The 18,210-nt window shown below is 38.3% G+C and overlaps 3 protein-coding genes across 5 annotated transcripts in view; 1 reads left to right on the forward strand and 2 right to left on the reverse strand.

Annotated features, from left to right (window-relative positions):
- LOC107697983 (taperin-like) overlaps positions 1–9,273 on the reverse strand; it is a 33,143-nt gene extending 23,870 nt beyond the window's left edge. Inside the window, 2 exon segments of the mRNA XM_016498888.1 lie at positions 7,170–8,696; positions 8,698–9,273. Of these exon segments, the coding sequence (XP_016354374.1) occupies positions 7,170–8,696; positions 8,698–9,093 (1,923 nt within the window). The 5' untranslated portion in view covers positions 9,094–9,273.
- Positions 9,274–11,474: 2,201 nt separating this feature from the next.
- On the reverse strand, positions 11,475–14,105 carry LOC107697982 (transmembrane protein 203-like). 3 transcript variants are annotated; one of them, XM_016498885.1, is made up of 3 exons: positions 13,912–14,105; positions 12,746–12,970; positions 11,475–12,330 (listed from the first exon to the last, which is right to left on the reverse strand). In XM_016498885.1, exon 3 carries the CDS (start codon positions 12,111–12,113, stop codon positions 11,688–11,690), a length of 426 nt encoding a protein of 141 aa, XP_016354371.1. In that variant the 5' UTR covers positions 12,114–12,330; positions 12,746–12,970; positions 13,912–14,105; the 3' UTR covers positions 11,475–11,687. The 3 variants fall into 3 exon arrangements, with proteins under 3 accessions (XP_016354371.1, XP_016354373.1, XP_016354372.1); XM_016498887.1 differs by lacking the exon at positions 12,746–12,970; XM_016498886.1 differs by lacking the exon at positions 13,912–14,105 and having other exon boundaries at positions 12,891–12,944.
- Positions 14,106–15,018: 913 nt separating this feature from the next.
- Positions 15,019–18,210, forward strand: part of LOC107697986 (delta-aminolevulinic acid dehydratase-like) — an 18,162-nt gene continuing 14,970 nt past the window's right edge. The window contains exons 1-3 of the mRNA XM_016498895.1: positions 15,019–15,269; positions 16,408–16,530; positions 16,670–16,720. Coding sequence (XP_016354381.1) covers positions 16,412–16,530; positions 16,670–16,720 — 170 coding nt within the window. The 5' untranslated portion in view covers positions 15,019–15,269; positions 16,408–16,411. The remainder of the gene's footprint in view (positions 15,270–16,407; positions 16,531–16,669; positions 16,721–18,210) is intronic.

Below are 18,210 nucleotides of genomic sequence, written 5' to 3' on the forward strand. Positions count from 1 at the left end.
TCGGTTCGTTTTTTTTTTTTTTTTTTTTTGCATTTATTTAATCAAAAATACAATAATATTGTGAAACAGTTTTACAATTTAAAGTTATTGTTTGCTGTTTTAATCTGTTTTTAAATGTAATTTATTCCAGTGATGGGAAAGCTGAATTTTCAGCAGCCATAACTTTAGGCTGCAAAGTCACATGAGCCTTCAGAAAACATTCTAATATGCTGATCAAGAAACATTTCTGATCATTTTTTATTAGTGTTGAATACAATCGTGCTGCTTAATATTTTTGTGGAAACCTGATTCATTTTTATCTTTGATAAGTTTAAAAGAACAGCAATTATGTACAATTTTAAAGCTTTTGTAACATTATAATATAAATGTCTTTATACTGTCACTTTTTAATGTGTCCTTGTTGGAAAAAAACTCTTAATTACTAAAAAACAAACAAACAAAAAAACACTTTACTTAAGGTAACACTTTACTTAAAGCCTTTATGTATGCTGCATTATAAAGGGTATAATTCATAATGTGCATTGTAATACATGATATCTTAAATAATTATAACGTTGTAAATAATTATAACTGAATTTAAAATGCATAGTGTAACAATGAATTGACAAGTGTTATAATGTATAAACTTTGGTTACAATTATTCATGAGATTGTACAATGCATTATAGGTGTATTACACAAGGCATAATTATTGCATTAAAACTACTTTTATAATGCATTATACATAAAGGCTTTAAGTGAAGTGTTACCAAAAAATCTTGCTGACCCCAAACTTTTGATTGGCATTGCATTGTACATCCCTATTTATCATAGTTTTTTTTTTAATCATTTTTGAAGCTTGAAATTGTTGGTCCCCACTCACTGCTACTACATGGAAAAAAGCACACAATACATTATTCAAAACCTGTTCCAGAGAAAAACTAACAGCATATGGGTTTGGACTGTTTCTTTAAGGATACAATTAACTTAAAAAGCAACAATGGACCCTTTTCACAAGACTGTGATGACACGTTTAACGGTCATCAGCATCGTAAATCCTTGAAAGTTTTTCATATTTGTATTTTTTTTTAAATGTATGTACATTTATAACACTATTCTTTGTATTATATCACCTTTGCATCAAATTACAAAAAAACAGTTAACGCTAATGCGAGGGTGTTTCTAATGCAGCCTCTATGGGAGGGACGGTAAATTTGACAACGTTCTCTCTTCTGACAGCCGTTATCAGTCTCTCTCAATTTTTTTTCCTTTTATTGAAAGTCATGAAAACATTATCGTGGAGTTTTTCTTTTGCTATTTGAGCAAATGGGAATGCAAAAAATATATTTGTGGTACTCTCCCATTCACTGCTATTCAAGTTAACCCAACTATGACGACTTCCGCTGCTGAGAAACCCGGAAATGGGAAAAAGGTCCATGACACTGCTGTAAAACTTTCACATTCACACAGACTACAACTTTCTCTCTCTCTCTTAAATTCTCTCTGCTCCTCTCTCTGTCTCTCACACACATGCTGGAGTGACTCTTGAATTAAACATGACAGTGACAGTGGCGCTTTGCAGTCTGAATTCTAATTACATCGACCCTATTGTAGACACTGCAGCCATGTGACAGGCACACACACACTCTCTCACACACACAGAAGTGGTCCATATGGGATTACACAATGTCGTCAAGACTGTAGGACACATCATTAAATTATCTGAACTTCAAAGTCCACGACACAATGGCGCACAGACTGCACACTAAGGGCAAAGTAAAAAACACACAAACACACAGGTGCTGAAGAGCCTGTGTCTGTCTGCAAGGAGAACTTCCTGGAGGACACCAGCAAGGTTAAGAGAGGGGAGGTGGGGGGAGGGGGAGGAAAGGAGGAAGTGAGGATAAGGAGAAGGAGAAAGAGAGAGAGAGAGAGAGAGAGAGAGAGAGAGAGAGAGAGAGAGAATTCCGTGGAGCAGCAGCAAGAAAATGAGCTCCTATACAGGGGAAGAGGAGGGTTTCCATCCACCTCCTTGTGTGTTTGTAAGACACACATCGTAAAAAGTACACATTTTACAGACTGAAATAAATCTTGCAAGCTAAAAGAATCTGCAATGAGAGTACAGTTACATTTTTTAACTGTACACTTCATAATAAAAGTTGACCAAACAAAACCATTCTTATGGGTCCATGACAAATACGAGTGCCTTATTTACATAAAAAAAAACTATTTTTACAAGTATCATAAATTGTAACTGTATAAATATTATTACATTCTTGGGGAGTTGCACCACATGACATTTAACAACCTGAACTAACCTTTCCTTAAAGGGTTAGTTCACTCAAAAATTTAAATTCTGTCATTAATTACTCACCCTCGTGTTGTTCCAAACCCGTAAGACCTTCGTTCATCTTCGGAACACAATTTAAGATATTTTTGATGACATCTGAGGGCTCTCCGAACCTCCCATAGACAGTAAGGTGACTACCACGTTCAAGGTCCAGAAAAGTACCAAGATGATCGACAAAGTAGTCCGTGAGACATCAGTGGTTCAACTGTAAAGTTACAAAGCTACGAGAATACTTTTATGCGTAAAGAAAACAAAAATAACGACTTTATTCCACATTTTCATCTGTACCACTTGTGGACGCGCATTCCCGACAGTATCATGACGCGAGCGCGTCACGCTCACACACCACTACTAATCACAGGAGCGGCTTTACTGACGAGATGCGCATGAAAATCGCATTCGATTTTTTGCACAGCCCTACCTCATGGATAAAACTTCTCGATATTAATAACTTTTGCAATGTCTTTTTAAACTTTCTGAAGCTTGAAAATTTTGGTGAAAAGAGGGACAGAAACTCTCAGGTTTCATTAAAAATAACTTCCTTTTTCTTTCAAAGATGAACAAAACTTTTTTGGGGTGAGTAAATGATGGCATAATAAGTTTTGGGTGAACTATCCCATAAATTTGATTGCTCAGAAAAGTGAATCCACACCTCTCCTCAAACAGCCACATGATTTGTGCCATTCATACCACAATTATTGTGGTAAGTGTACCTATACAAGTAAGATTTTAAGTACCTTGTTCAGAAAGGCTGTGGCTACAAGTGAATAATACACTCATAAAACCACTCTCCACAGCCTCAAAGACAGTTATAAGCTTAGAGTGTACTAATGGCCAACCAACACATATGCACACCAGCAACCAGCACCTGTGTAAAAGCCCCCGCACATTTTCTAAAGCTGGGCCATGCCAAATGAAACCTTCAGAGGTTCATTAAAACACTCCTTCTTCAAGGGCTTCAAGAATGAGCAGAGACATAAAAGCTAGTATTAAACCATGACGAAAATCCTCTGACATATTCTGCCTCAGGCTTTGTTTTAATAATATTAACTTTCTGTGAACACACTATAAAAATAAGCATTTTCATCTTCAGATCAAAGATCTAGTTATAAATGTTCTCTGTATGCTGACTGGATTCCTGTATACTCTACTAATGCAATGTTTGATGAGCACAGAGGAGTATTTCATGTAGTAGACATTCATTGTCAGACAAATTGCTATTTATCATTTCCAGTCAATAATCCACACATTTGTAAGGCTATCGTCTCCTATTCTGTCACAATCTTCCATACCATTAATACAGAGTAAATGTGGCATCCGATTCAGCAAATATCACATTATCTTTCTCATGAAATCAGACCTTACTAAGCTACACGCATACATCTGCTGCCAAAGACATCTGAGCTTTTATTCTGAAATTCAATCAGCTCATTTTAATTATATTTATTATTACACGTTTACCATTGGTTCCACACAGACTTGGGTCTATAGATAGGTTCTTGAACAAATTCACTCTCTGATTTTGCCATAATTGCTGCTGCCCTGTCTAAGCTCCAGACCAGGAAGGGCTTCAATGTAACCTCTAAAACCCAACAAAACAAAGGTGTGGCATGAGCCAATCCTCAAACACGTAACAATCACCTAGATATACAACAGAGAGCGAGAACAAAAGCAGCATATAACCTAACCCAAACTGGGCCTGACCGTCTGGATGTTTCTCAGAGGAGAGGCCCACGACTTTCTGCCAATGATCAATTTGGCATGATTTCATTTTAGATTCCAATGTACACAAAAAGACTGAAGATGTTCAAGAGTGTAACCTCACAAATGCATTTCAAATTGAAGTAATTGAAGAAAATGTGAGTGATGCTGCGCAGTGCGCACCTTAGGTCTTCAAGGCCCATTCACACCAACCACGATAACTACAACAAAAACTATATTAGCAGCCACACTAACTGATGATGATAACTTTCTGTTTCTGCACACAGCAGTTGTCATCTGCAACTATAAATGCTCAAGCTGTTTAAAGTCGGGAGGACTGTGATTCCATGCTTTCATCATTCATTAACTGATATCATTACTCGTGTCGTTTTTGTTATAGCTATGGTTTGGACTTCCCTGTTCTCATGAAATTAGAATGATTATTAAAGGGGTCATATGATGCTATTTCAAGTTTTCCTTTCTCTTTGGAGTGTTACAAGCTGATTGTGCATAGATAAGATCCCTGAAGTTGCAAAGACTAAAGTCTCAAAACCAAAGAGATAATGATCTTTAAAAAAGCATCATATGACCCCTTTAACACTTTATAGTTACAGTGTAAACAGCCCTGTAGGGTGATGTCCACCGCACAGGACGCATGCTTATACAGAAAGAAAAAATTAAACTACTTTTAACTTGACATGGTGTCTTAAAAACAACAAGGGTGCAAGACTGTAGCATCATAAATCATCAGAGTACACAATAAAGAAAAACCTATATGGATAATGCTAAATGAATAAAAACAATAACAGGAAAGTCAGATATTCATTTTCTTTACAACTAGCTGTCAGTGGTCTAAAATCCTTGCAGAGAAGCAGTGTTTCTAATTTCATCCCCATTGGCATTAGAGCTAAAATACTAAAGCTAAGACAAAAATTAATAGAAAAAAAAGTGAAACTCTAACTGACAAAATCGAACATCCGGAATCATTACATCTTTTAATACATGCTATGAATCTAAACCAAGTTTGATATTAATCAGCAAAGGCTCCATGACTGTTTGAGAGAACCACTATGCAGAGGAAGTGAAACGGATCATTGCTGCTAGTTTGGTTTCCTGTTTTGAGATCGATTTTGACTGTGAATGACAGCATGTTATGTAACAAGTCAAATTTCAAGTATGGCCTTGCAAAGACCTCTATTAGACCTCAGTAACTCCTAGACTTGACTCCGAACAGAACACATGACTCATTTTCCTACATAAATCACCTGACCTTCTCTGGCAAGATCTTTACTGCTGTTTACATTTGGTTATAAACTAAAGTTGCAATGTGAGCATATACTGCAGGCTGTGTCCATAACAACATAGTCCCAAACTATATTTTTTTATATTATTTGCATATAGCATTTTCTATATTGTGTTCTATAGATTTGTACTTTTAAGTTGCCCTTCTAAATTTGTGAATGTCATTTCATTAGATACAAAATATCAAACCAAGCGGCTTCTATTGTTTTCTAAGAAACAACCCTTTTCTTTCTATTTAGCTGGTGTTTTGGTGATTTTGGATATATGAAGTCAGCTCCTTATCAAGTTCACACAGGTGTCCTAGCAGAATAAGCCTATAGGTGTAGTTCATCACATTAATGGTACATCTTTTTTGTAATGAAACATTTTGCTCTAGAAGTGTGCTTATAGTGTTTTTATCTAAAATAAATGCTGCTTGTTTTGATAATTTGATATCTAATTCAACATTCAAAAAACATTTTTTATGTGGTTTAAGTATACAAATTAGTTTCATTGTATCTGCCTGATTTAAGAGCGGGTGCAGCCATTTGTAACTTGAAAGTGTGTTATGCTGCGTGATATTGCAAATTAGTATTTATTATCATAATATACATTATCATAATCATAAACACACATTTTTTGTACCTCAGCTAGTTTTACAGTTTAATGCATTTTGTTATTCTTCTTCTTTAATGCACTTTGTTATTTACCTATTGCAGCTAATAAATCAGAAGTCTTGCACATTCACAGAAAATAGCTTACTTCTGTGTTACAAAATAATATGGATAGCAAAGAATCAAACAAGAAAAGTTATTACTTGTTTGGACTGATGTCTTGCAGGAGGTAAGCAGCAGGTATCTCAATGTAACCTGCATGTGTCATGACCACTACAAAATCCATGTTGACACATCTTAAATGATGCAGTGGTTAAGAATACGGTGAACCTTTGGACAGGTCATAAACACCCAACAAACATGTCTGAAAAACCTCTGTAAAGCCTTTTTGTGTATTTGCACAAATTTCTAACCTAAAAACAAACCATTAACACTTTAGTATAGGGACCAATTCTCAGTATTAACTAGTTGTTATTAGAATGACTATTTATTTGTATTTTTTTTTTAGATATTTTTATGGGCTTTTTATGCATTTTTTTATAAATAGCACATTAGATAGACGACAGGAAAGCACTGGGAGAGAGTGGAGCGGGATCGGCAAAGGACCTTGAGATGGGAATCGAACTCGGGTCGCTGTGAGCGCAGCTGCGCAGAATGCCTATTTTTAACATATTGGCTAACATATTAGTACTTATAAAGCACATTCTGCATGACCATATTCTACATCCCTAATCCTACCCAATACCTAAACTTAACAACTACCTTGCTATTAATAAGGAGCAAATTAGAAGTTATTGAGGTAAAAGTCGTAGTTAATGGTTTGTTAATGGCAAGAATTGAACCGGAACATAAAAATGTATTTAATCAAGACACTTGCCAGGACACAAAAGTGCATTCTTCTTAAAAGTATAGTTAACCCAAAGTTCTGCTATTATTTACTTACCCTTATGTGGTGCCACAACTCATATGACTTTGTTTCTTTAGTGGAACACAAAATGAGATATTAGGCAGAATGAAAATGAAAGGTGACTGGGAGTGCCTAATGTTGCCTTTTGTGCTCCACAAAAGAAAAACAGTGATACAGGTTTTGAATGACATCAGGATGAGTAAATGATGACAGAATGTTTGTTTTGGGGTAAACTATACCTACTAAGCCACTTCATAAAGACATCCTATTTCTTTAATACATGTATAGTAAATAAATGACCAATGTAGATATTACGCTAAATATGATACTATATTTACCTTTTTTCCTGTTGAGCCAGTCTTCGAGAGACAGGATCGCCCAAGGGAGAGGTAGCCCCCAATGACCTTTATCTCCTCTGCAGCAGGGTAACGCTTTTTAATCAGGGTTCCCAGATGGGTATAAGGGGCCTGTGGTGTGCTCTGAGATTCACTGACGACTTCTGGGGTCTCAGCAGGGCCAGACTGGGCCTCAGGCCTCCGTTTCGGAACAACTGTAAACGTATTTCCTTTGCGCCTCTGCACCGCAGGGCTCAGGACGGGTGGCGTTGGCTCCACGACTAGGTCATCAATGTTTGTGATAGGCAGCTTATCAAGCGGAGGTTCCTTTGGAGATGAGACTGATTTGACAGGTGAGCCAATTGAGGGCGGAGAAGCTGGGGCTGGAGAGGTGGGTGTGGCAGGTGGGGTATGTTGCGGAGACCCTGTTTTGGCTTCTATGGTCACCTTTTCTGTAAGCTTTGGTGTGGAATGTATGAAGGAAGCGGGTGAGGGGGTTGGCACTGTGGGCTCTGAAGCTGCCACACCCACCAGGGGTTGTGGGGATGGGGGGGAAAGGACAGGGCTGGATGGGGCGGTGCTGCCAGGTGACGAAATGGCCGCACGACTCTTGGGAATGACAGTGAAGGAATTGCGAGACTGGAGTCGCAAGTTGGCGAGTGCACGGGCCTGTAGATCCCCAGGCGGAAGGAGAGAAAGATCCGGGCGAGGGGACGGGCGGATCTCAAAGCTGGGTGATAAAGGGGGTGATGTGGGGCTAGGAGTACAGTCGGCACGGGCACGGTGGCTCTCCGGAGAGCATGGCACCTTGGCTTTAGAGGCCCCATCTGTGCTGTCCCAGTCCCGTTCTCTAACAGGCTTGGACGGAGACCTCTCAGTGTCCTCCTTGGGATACACAGTGACACTTCGTCCCTCGCTGCCCTCGAAACGTCTACGTGTGGAAGACACTAACTGAGGGGATCCAGAAACGGGTGTACTACTCCCTGAGTCACTAGGAGAGGCGTGATGGTTGCTCATGGAAGACTGGACATTTTGGAAGACCTTGCTGTGTGGAGAGCCAGCTTGCGGCGACACTGGGCATTTTGGCACCACATCTGGCTTGGGTCTGGAGCTTGGCCTGACAGGACTACAGTCCAAGTCCAGGAGGTTTTCCGTGCTGCGTGACTTGGCCTGCAACTTGCCATAATTCCTGTCAAATTTCTGTAACATGCGACTCACCCTTCCTTGCCCCTCCAGCGGGGCAGACGCGGGTCGTCCCAGCGTGCTGAGGTTCTCCTCGCTTTTACTAAGCGCAGTATCGTAAATGACCACTTCCTTCGCGCGTATCTCCGTAACCGGACTACCTCTCCGGTCTAACAGGTCATTGAGAGAGCTGTATCCGCTCACCGTGCCGTTCTGCTGCAGTTTCGATGCATGCTTCAAACCACATCCTTCCGAGAAGTACTCCGGGTCGGATTCAATAATGATGATATTCTCAGCGCGTATAGTCCGTATCCCGGGAACGCCGCCGTATAACTCGAGGATGTGCTGAATTAATGAATGGGTTTTCCTGCAGCGGACCCAAGCTCTCTTGCAATACCAGGCTCTCATGCGCTCCGTTGTCTCTCGCCGTTCTCTCCTCCGTGCGGCTCGGGTCCGCGGATGTCCAGTGCTCTTTTGTTTTCACCGGTGACAGATCCGGGCTTTTGGTCGCGCGGTTGGCAGCGGTAATGGTACAGTTCCTGCTAGAATGTGCGCTACTAATATCATCCTTGCTTTTGCTGGCCGTTACCTCGCCGTTAAGTCGAGATGCGACGGACTCGGCACCTGCTCCGGACCCACCGCCTTTCGCCTTTCTCCGCTCAAGGATCTCGCGTTTCCAGGCCGGCATCCTCGGGCTCTCCTGCCCTGGCTCTTGGCGAAGAACGCGAAGATCCCCGCACGACATTATGGGAGAAACGGGTTTTATAGGGGTACGTGTGAATCCAAATAATCTCTCGCCGTACCTGCAGCGCCTTTTCTTATTCGTACTCGCACATCATTGCAGCCGCAACAATATATCCTGCATGATGATGATGTGCCAGTCTACTGACACGACCCCGCCCTCGGAGTGTGACGTCAGCTTTTCGTCTCAGGGTGGACACCTCATTTGGTAATTTTGACTTGAGGCACACCTTTTGTTTTAACATATGCCCCGCCCCCTACTTTCTACTATTGTGAAGATTAAAGCGAGCCCTGTCAGTCAAGCACCGCGAGACCCGCCCATTTCATATATTTAACCCTTTCATTATTTAGGAACGGTTTATATTATGAATGGGCAAAACTGCAAGCTGTTTGGAGCAATATACAATACGCAAGATAACATTAAGTGGAAAATAAAAAAATTATTTCCTGTGTGTGTGTGCACACTTGGTGAATAAAACGCATTCTGAATTTAATAAATTATCTGTTCTAAATGTCATGTAAAAATAATATAAATAATATAAATTGCAATAAATTATACATAAGGATTTTCATAAGAAACAAAGCAACAAAAGGTAAGAAATTTTAAACAATTACATTTTTTTTCCTTCTAAATTTCTACATTTCAAATACGAAGGTTACTGAGAGTTGTAATGTTCCCTTGACCATGGCGTGGTGCAACTATTTGTCCTGTCATAATCTAGTTTTAATCCCAAAAAAATGAAATGAAATGAAAATGAAAATAAATATAACAAAATAAATAAATATATGTGTAAATACATTATTACAGTAGACCTACTGTTTTTCTAATGCAACAAATACGAAGGCGACTGACAGGATCAAAACGGATTGTTTGATCAAAGAAATCTGATAAAAAGTAGAATATGCCATATAATGACGTGGTACGACTAATGACCTCGTCACTCTCATAACTCGGTTTTAATCAGATTAATTAAAAGGCACAGAAATAAAGATTATAGCAAGGCCTCATAAGTACAGCGCGTCGAGTTATTTATAGGCTGTAGCCTATTATGCACCTGAGCATTCTGTAAATTTAGATAACTTCATAATCAGGAAGGGGCGGCAGGAAAAATTGTTCATTTAAGATTAGGGTGTACGACCTTTAGTACAGCTGTTGGCATTTACAGCCACAATGGGTTGCAGTAGGTAAGGGCTTAACATATGTGACCATGGACCACAAAACCAGTCATAAGGGTCGATTTTTTTAAATTGAGAGTTATACATCATATGAAAGCCGAATAAATACGATTTCCATTGATGTATGGTTTGTTAGGATAGGACCATATTTGGTCGAGGTACAACTATTTGAAAATCTGGAATATGAGGGTGCAAAAAAATCTAAATACTGATAAAATCGCCTTTAAAGTTGTCCAAATTAAGTTCTTACTTAGCAATGCATATCTACTAATCAAAAATTAAGTTTTTATATGTTTAAGGTAGGACATTTACAAAATATCTTCATGGGAAATGATCTTTTATTAAAATCCTAATGATTTTTGGCATAAAAGAAAAATCGATAATTTTGACCCATACAATGTTTTTTTGGCTATTGCTAAAAATAAACCCAAGCGACTTAAGACTGGTTTTGTGGTCCAGGATCACATATGTTCAATTAAATTATTTTATGCTATCACAAACCGAGTGCAAAGTTCAAAAAATAACATGGTTTATTATTTACAGTAACACAGCCTTGCTAACAGGTAATAAATATAAATGCTTTCTGTGTATCTAGTATCTTATATAAAGTAACAGGAAGGCTGTTTATTAGATGTCCTTTGTCCTTTTGGTTTAATATTCATATACTGCAACAGGAGTGTTGTTTGCATTAGATATCATTTAATCCATTTAGTTTCCAATAAAATATTGCTTTCATTTTAATAAGAGCTCATTTTTCTATTTCTCTTTAGAAGTTATATATTTTAGAAAACGTTTCACTACATCCGTAAGGATATGTATGTGATGAATTTGAAACTAGCTGCTCTTTAATGATATAACTGTACTTCAAACATCATAAAACCATTTTGTAAATGTATACTTAATGAAATTGCATGGTTTGTCCTGAGAGGAGCTCCTATAATGAGACAAATTAGAAATTGCAGGATTAATTAAATCTATAGTGCCATCTAGTGATTATTATAGGACGTACATTTTTTTTTTACACACGGCTTATTTTGAATTTTCCTCTCAAAAACATCAAACATCCAACTAACTTTTCTAAATAAACAAATAAATTTAGGTTACTTCAAGGCATGGTCATAACAAACCAAGGAAACTCAAGAGTGTTGAATATTGCTGGTTTATTTACAACTGTACAAACAACAATAAATGTATGTATTAACACAGATAAAGCAACATTGACAGTATTCAGAAAAAAATCCAGACCAAATCTCTCATAGCACTTATGGACAATAATAATAATCAAAATTGCACATTATTTTAAGCATTGTTTATGATGCCATGTTCACATGCTTGAACCATTTGAATACAAAAAAAAAAGTTCACAATGATTTTGCAGTTCACAACGATTCACTCCTGGCATGTGTGCAGACGGTTTGTCCTTTAATTGACACGACAAGCACGAATCATTAGCAGCTGCAGAAGGATGAAAAGTGGGGAAACGATAAGCCCGAACCACAAATCACTTTGTGCCTGGTTCTGTTCTGCCAATTTCTGGCATAGCAGCACCTCACACACCAGCTTGAGGCTGAGCACGGTCAGCACCCACAGCAAGCGCAGCACCGCCAGCCGCTTCTCTCCTTCTTGATAGAGGCGGATGGATACAATGGCTGTGAAGTAAGTGCTGAGGCCATCAGCAGCAAACAAGGGAGAGAAGACAATCCACCAGCTCATCTCAAGAGTCTGCTTGTCCACGTCCATGTGTAGGGCCACCAGCACGCTGAACACCAGCAGCGTGCCCAAGTGGAGGAACAGCTCAAATGTGGCAAAGCCCAGCCATTGCACTACCTCTCGCAGAGAGAACAGCATTATTAATGGGACACCACTGAGTGTTGTTTATTAGGAGACTAAGGTCAAAACACTAGCCTAAGAAACTGGGAGTGAAGATAAGCATTTAATGGGCATTCAAGTCTATGAAAAATCCTCCACTGATGATGATGATTTCACTATTTTGGCAGCATCATGCTGTTTTGGAGATGGACCAGGTCCACCTTATGACTTCTGACAGATTTGACCCTGTCAAAACCTGAAAAAAGGAAGAAAAAGACTCAATTATCAAGACCTAAAACAATGCAACTACAATTCAAATTTGTAAATTATTGTATGTAAAACACTTGGTAAGATTCTACACTGATGAAGTCACATTGTACATGTCCAAAAAACATGGTTGACTGTATTCTGTGACTATATGATTAACATTTAAATCAATACAGACGCCAGTATGGCTTATTTCACTATCCTCAACATCATAGCTATTGTATCTTTAATATACATCATAATCCAGGTTAACACTATGCAGATAAACATGTTATTAGACAATTAACGGCTAATATGATGGCATTTGGCGGAATTGAATGTGTAAGTATAAACAAGCGAGCTGTCAGTTAGCATATGATGACGAGTATTAAATGTGCTAATAATATACTGAAAAAAACTTTTACCTCACAGATATTGTTCACAGTGATGGTTAAAGACAAATATATAACCGCAAGCTACATTTTCAAAGGCTCGGTAATGAACGGGTGGATTGACAGCGGTGGATAAGCAGCTGTAAAGAACACAAGCTAGCTGAGATGAGCTATTTACCTTCCAATAGGAGTCCGGGGAAATATCGCGAGATCTCTTCTTCTTCTAATAACGTTTTATGGCGGATGGCAAACCAACTTCTGGTGCATTTACCGCCACCAACTGGACTGGAGTGTGGAGCACTAATAAATACATATTTATATTTATCTATATTTTATATAAAAAAAAATAAATAAATTTTTTAAAACCAAAACACACACATTCCTAAATTATCCTGATTAATCCTATTCCTTTAATGTATTTAACAATAGCACCATATATTTTACCTTGTTCTGCATGCTCTTTCAAGAGGTTTGACAAATGAAATGATTCAACACCCATGGTCAACCCCTCAGTTATTCTCACATTTTGAATTTTCACAGCATGCTTGTGAGCAATGCATCCCCCAAATCCGGCACTATGCTCACCCCCACAGTTGCAGCATTTTGCCTTCGCTCCTTCGCCACATTTACCATATACATGATCACCCCCCACATCTCGCACAACGTTGTCTTCCTCTACAAACTGCACTAACATGTCCATACTTCTGGCACTTGAAGCATCTAAGTGGAGGAGGTACGTATGGTCTTACTGGGTAACTTACATAGCCTATTTTTACCCTCTCTGGCATTCTTTCTTCATCAAACTGAAGCATAACCGATAGACTGTCCATCCTTTCTTTATTTCTCACATATTGAAGCCGTTTTGCTCCAATTACCTTCCCCCCTTCAACGCAACTTTTCATTTTATCAGCATGTACATCAGTAGGAATTCCAGTTATTACGCCTCTAACCCAAGGCTTCGTCTTCATCAATGTGCATGATACCGGGTATCCAAGCATCGAATTTATACTTAGTGCCTTATTTTGTTGTTTTTCGTCCTTACACATGATAATCAAGTTTCCATCTCTCAGAGTCTTTGCACTATTTATTTCTCCTAACGCTTTGTTCAGAGATTTGGTCAGTTTAATCGGGTTTATCGTCATACCAGGTTCTGCAAATTTCATCATTACTTTGTATTCCTCTATATTTTTCCTACTCACATGATCCTCCTTTCCACTATCCGTAAATGATCCTTGACTATTGTTTTTCTTTCTTTTCCGATTGACTACTTTCCACCATTCACTCCCTGCTGCACTCCCGCTACACGATTCGTCTTCCATTTCCGGATCACTACCAGAGCTACCGTCATTTCCTGCCATCAGTGCTCCAGTCACAGTCCAGTGTTGCCGCCCGCCTCTCACCTTCGCCTACTTTTCAACCTCCAAGCGCCATCGCGAGATCTCAAATGTGAGTCGTGAGAAATATCGCGAGATCCGTAAAACAGAGTATTTTCTACGGAGGCCGAGAAGACAGAAAGAGTACCAGGAGGAAAATTAAAGGAAATAAGCAGCTTAAACTTTATGGGTCTGCATTAGAAAAAGTATCTAATTTTAAATATTTGGGAATGTGGTTTGATGATAAATTAACTTGGAAAGTCCACATTGATTATATTATAAAGAAATGTAGTAAAGTATTAAATTTAATGAGAGGGGTTGCAGGACAAGATTGGGGTGCAGATAAGCAATCATTAAAGTGTATATATATATTGGACTCATGAGATCAGTTCTTGATTATGGATGTATTGTGTATGAATCTGCATCTGCAACGTTATTAAAGAAACTAGATATTATGCAAGCTAAAGCACTAAGATTGGTTCTAGGAGCAGTTAAGACGACACCAATTGCAGCAATACAGGTGGAGTCCTCAGAAATGCCTCTACATTTAAGAAGAGAAAAACTAGCCATGGCATATTGGATTAACGCCATAAAACCAAAAGAAGAAGAAGAAGAAGAAGAAGACAGAAAGAGTAATGACAGAAAAGGGATAAGCGCCAGTCCAGAATGACTACTAGCTCACTATAGACACTCACTATAAACATATAATTTGCTATTTTAACTTTGTATTTTCTTTTCTATGATGCAGCATTCAAGTTCATCGCTGAAATAAAACGTAGACAGCGCTATCACGTGGTACCTGGTATATTTCTCCGCGCTATGTAGGTCTCAATTATAGGCGTGTGATTTAATGATAAAAATTAAACATTATATAAAGCTTGCAGGAGGATATTTTATTTATATCTCAGATTCAAGAGCATCATATTTAAATATTTACAAGATATATAAATATTTATAGTACAAAAACGTATTGAAAGTTGATTGTAGCTAAATGAAGAATTTGCCTTTCTGAGCCATCAAGCGCCACCTGGCTGGAGGAATACAAGTTTCGTCGAACAGGAAACAGTTGACAGCTAGCAACATTCTTCTCTCAGAATGAAATGCACATGCGTTCGAGGAGCAATACTTTAGTTAGCAAGATCTCGGTCATTTACGGGTTCCCATTAGCAGTGACTAAGCACAAAGTAAGTTCATCTCAGTTGTATAATTTAAGTCATTTATGGAATGCTTGAATTACATTTTGCATGTATGCATTTTACAAGCTTTATGCATCTGTAACAGTTTACGAGCACTATTAGCAAAGAGAAACTTGTTAGCGATATTAGACCAAGAGTGTAAAGTAAGTACTGCTTACGTAAGTTTTTGAAACGATTGTTTAACTGTTTCATGATTACTGACATTTCAACATTTAGCTATGAAAAATAATTAATGAGTTGACCTAATGCAATATGCATGCTTGCATGATTAAGGTCTCCTGCTTAACCATTAATTAAAAATGTTTAATTTATATAAATTCATTATTAGTGTACCAAAAAAAAGTCAGGTTGGTGTTATGTGGGTTACATCAAAACTCCAAAACACATCAAAGTTTGAATAGGTAATTTTGATTGATCATACATATTTTTTTTATGTGCAAAAGGAGATTTTCTTTGATTTAAATATGGTTTCTTAAGCAGGTGAATGAATGTTTATTGTCTGCAAAGTGAGAATTTCTGCATGCTTGCGTCTGTTGTATGGCTAGAATGTGTCAGAGTCACTCTTTGCTCATTCATTCAGAAGATTTATTTTCATAAATTCAGTGGACAGAATAATTGAATTGCTCCCAACCACTTTGAATGTGTCTTAATTAGTAATTTTCTTTACAGTAAAGTTATTTAATTTTTCCCCAAATCAATAGTTTATTGTCATTATCAGTATTTTGTTTTAATAATGTGTAAGTCAATTAATGATTTAATAATGTTAGGCTTTTAATAATTTTAATACTTATTTTAAGATGTCTAAATGTATTAAAATTATTAGTTTTACTTCTAGAAAATATAAAATAAAATATTAAATGTAGTGAGGGTTATTGTTTAAACAAGAGAAAAATCTACTCAGTTTCACATATGTGACCTGAAAACCAGCCTTACCATGCTTTCTATTGCAGTTTTTGTTTTCAGGTGGATTTATTATTTATTTATTTTTTATCTTTTTTTTTCTGGGAAACGAGACAAAGCACCTGATTAACAATATTTATTAATCTAGCATATGTAACTATGATTCATAATTCTGCAGTTATGTAGATTGTGTCAGTAAGTGTTTGTCTTTCGTTTGAATCTGTAGGACGATGACACAGCCGGCAGACTCTATTCTACACAGCGGTTACTTTCACCCCACTCTCCGATACTGGCAGACCTGTGCTTCAGACCTCAGACCAGATAACCTCATATATCCTATCTTCATTACGTAATGTCTTCTCTCTATATATTTATTTGATTATGGTATATAGGCTCAGGAGTTATGTTATTGTTGAAAGTTTCTATCTGTTAATTTGTTTGAATGAATAGAAATAGTTATTATGTCTCTCTCTGAATAATTTTAACAGTGACAGTCCTGATGCAGTGGAACCAATTGCAAGTCTACCTGGTCAAGCGAGGTATCATTCTTCACTGCTACGTAGTAACAAGTATCATTGAATCTGCTATTGGATTAAAGATTCTTAATGGATTATTAATGAAGTTTTTTTTAAAGGGGTCCTACTATGCTCTTTTACAATGTCTTGAATTTGTTTTGGGGGTGTACTAGAACATGCTCTCATGCTTGGTGGTTCGAAAAACGCATTATTTTTTACCTTTCTCCCCATCCTGGCACAAACGGCTCGATTAGTTTGATGAAGGCCCGCATTCCGAAAAACGAAATTTGATGTGATTGGTTAGCTGTCCCAGTGCGTTGTGATTGGCGAACAGCTTAGGCGGCATTTCAGTACTGCCCCGCCCCTTACCAAAGCAGCAAGTTTCATCTGCTCCGGTTTAGTTAAAGGGATAGTTCACCCAAAAATTAAAATTTGATGTTTATCTGCTTACCCCCAGGGCATCCAAGATGTAGGTGACTTTGTTTCTTCAGTAGAACACATATGATGATTTTTAACTCCAACCGTTGCAGTCTATCAGTTGTATAATGCATGGCAATGGTAACAAAATCTATGAGAGTAAAAAAAACATGCACAGACAAATCCAAATTAAACCCTGTGGCTCGTGACGACACATTGATGTCCTAAGACACGAAACGATCGGTTTGTGCCAGAAACCAAACAGTATTTATATCATTTTTTACCTCTAATACACCACTATGTCCAACTGTCTTTGGGTGTGCGCACGGCATCCGGTGCATGAGGCGTGTACGCACTCTGGCGTAGTTTACGTTAATGGGTGTGTTGATATCCAGCCGAAGAGCAATCAACCATAACTTCAGGCGAGCAGGCTCAGAAGTTGGGAATACGTGGAAAGTCACCACTCCCGAATGAGTTCGCGCGAGAGAACGTAATCTTTTAGTTTTAAGTCGGTTTGAACAATCCGGATAAGCACAAGTAAGTACCATTTTGATTAGCCGTCATACCTACAATGACTGTGCACTGTGTAAACAATGAGTGAAGTATGCGCACAAGAGATCACTTCCGGCGCTTGCGTAAACTACGCCAGAGCGCGTACACACCTCACGCACCGGATGCCGTGCGCGTGCCCAAAGACAGTTGGACATAGTGGTGTATTAGAGGTAAAAAATGATTTAAATACTTTAAGGATGGCGTCAATATTGCCATATCAATTTGAGCCGAATTCAGACTCCCAGAATATTGAACAAGAGGATCGCACAGAACCTTTGAGCGCACGTATATTGCAAGACATATTAGAGTGGTAACGTTATTGTTTTTTTTTTTTTTGGCTAAATCACGTTTTAGATAGGATGTCAACAACATATATGCAAACTCATTTTCTGCCAGCAGGAGGCGCTGTTGGAGTGGTAGAGCTCGAGGTTTCCCCGGTAAGGCTGTACACAAAGCAGCGCTCCCTCAAAAAACACTGCTTTATCAGACATTACATGCAAGATTAAATGAAAATGACATCCAATTTTCTGAAGACAGTCGGTTTC

This window comes from Sinocyclocheilus anshuiensis, unplaced genomic scaffold (genome assembly GCF_001515605.1).
Source record: "Sinocyclocheilus anshuiensis isolate Anshui unplaced genomic scaffold, SAMN03320099.WGS_v1.1 scaffold2152, whole genome shotgun sequence".
NCBI lineage: Eukaryota > Metazoa > Chordata > Actinopteri > Cypriniformes > Cyprinidae > Sinocyclocheilus > Sinocyclocheilus anshuiensis.

Bases quoted from the DNA above. Each gene is read 5' to 3' on its own strand.
- LOC107697982 (XM_016498887.1), bottom strand. From the start codon at position 12,113: ATGCTGTTCTCTCTGCGAGAGGTAGTGCAATGGCTGGGCTTTGCCACA.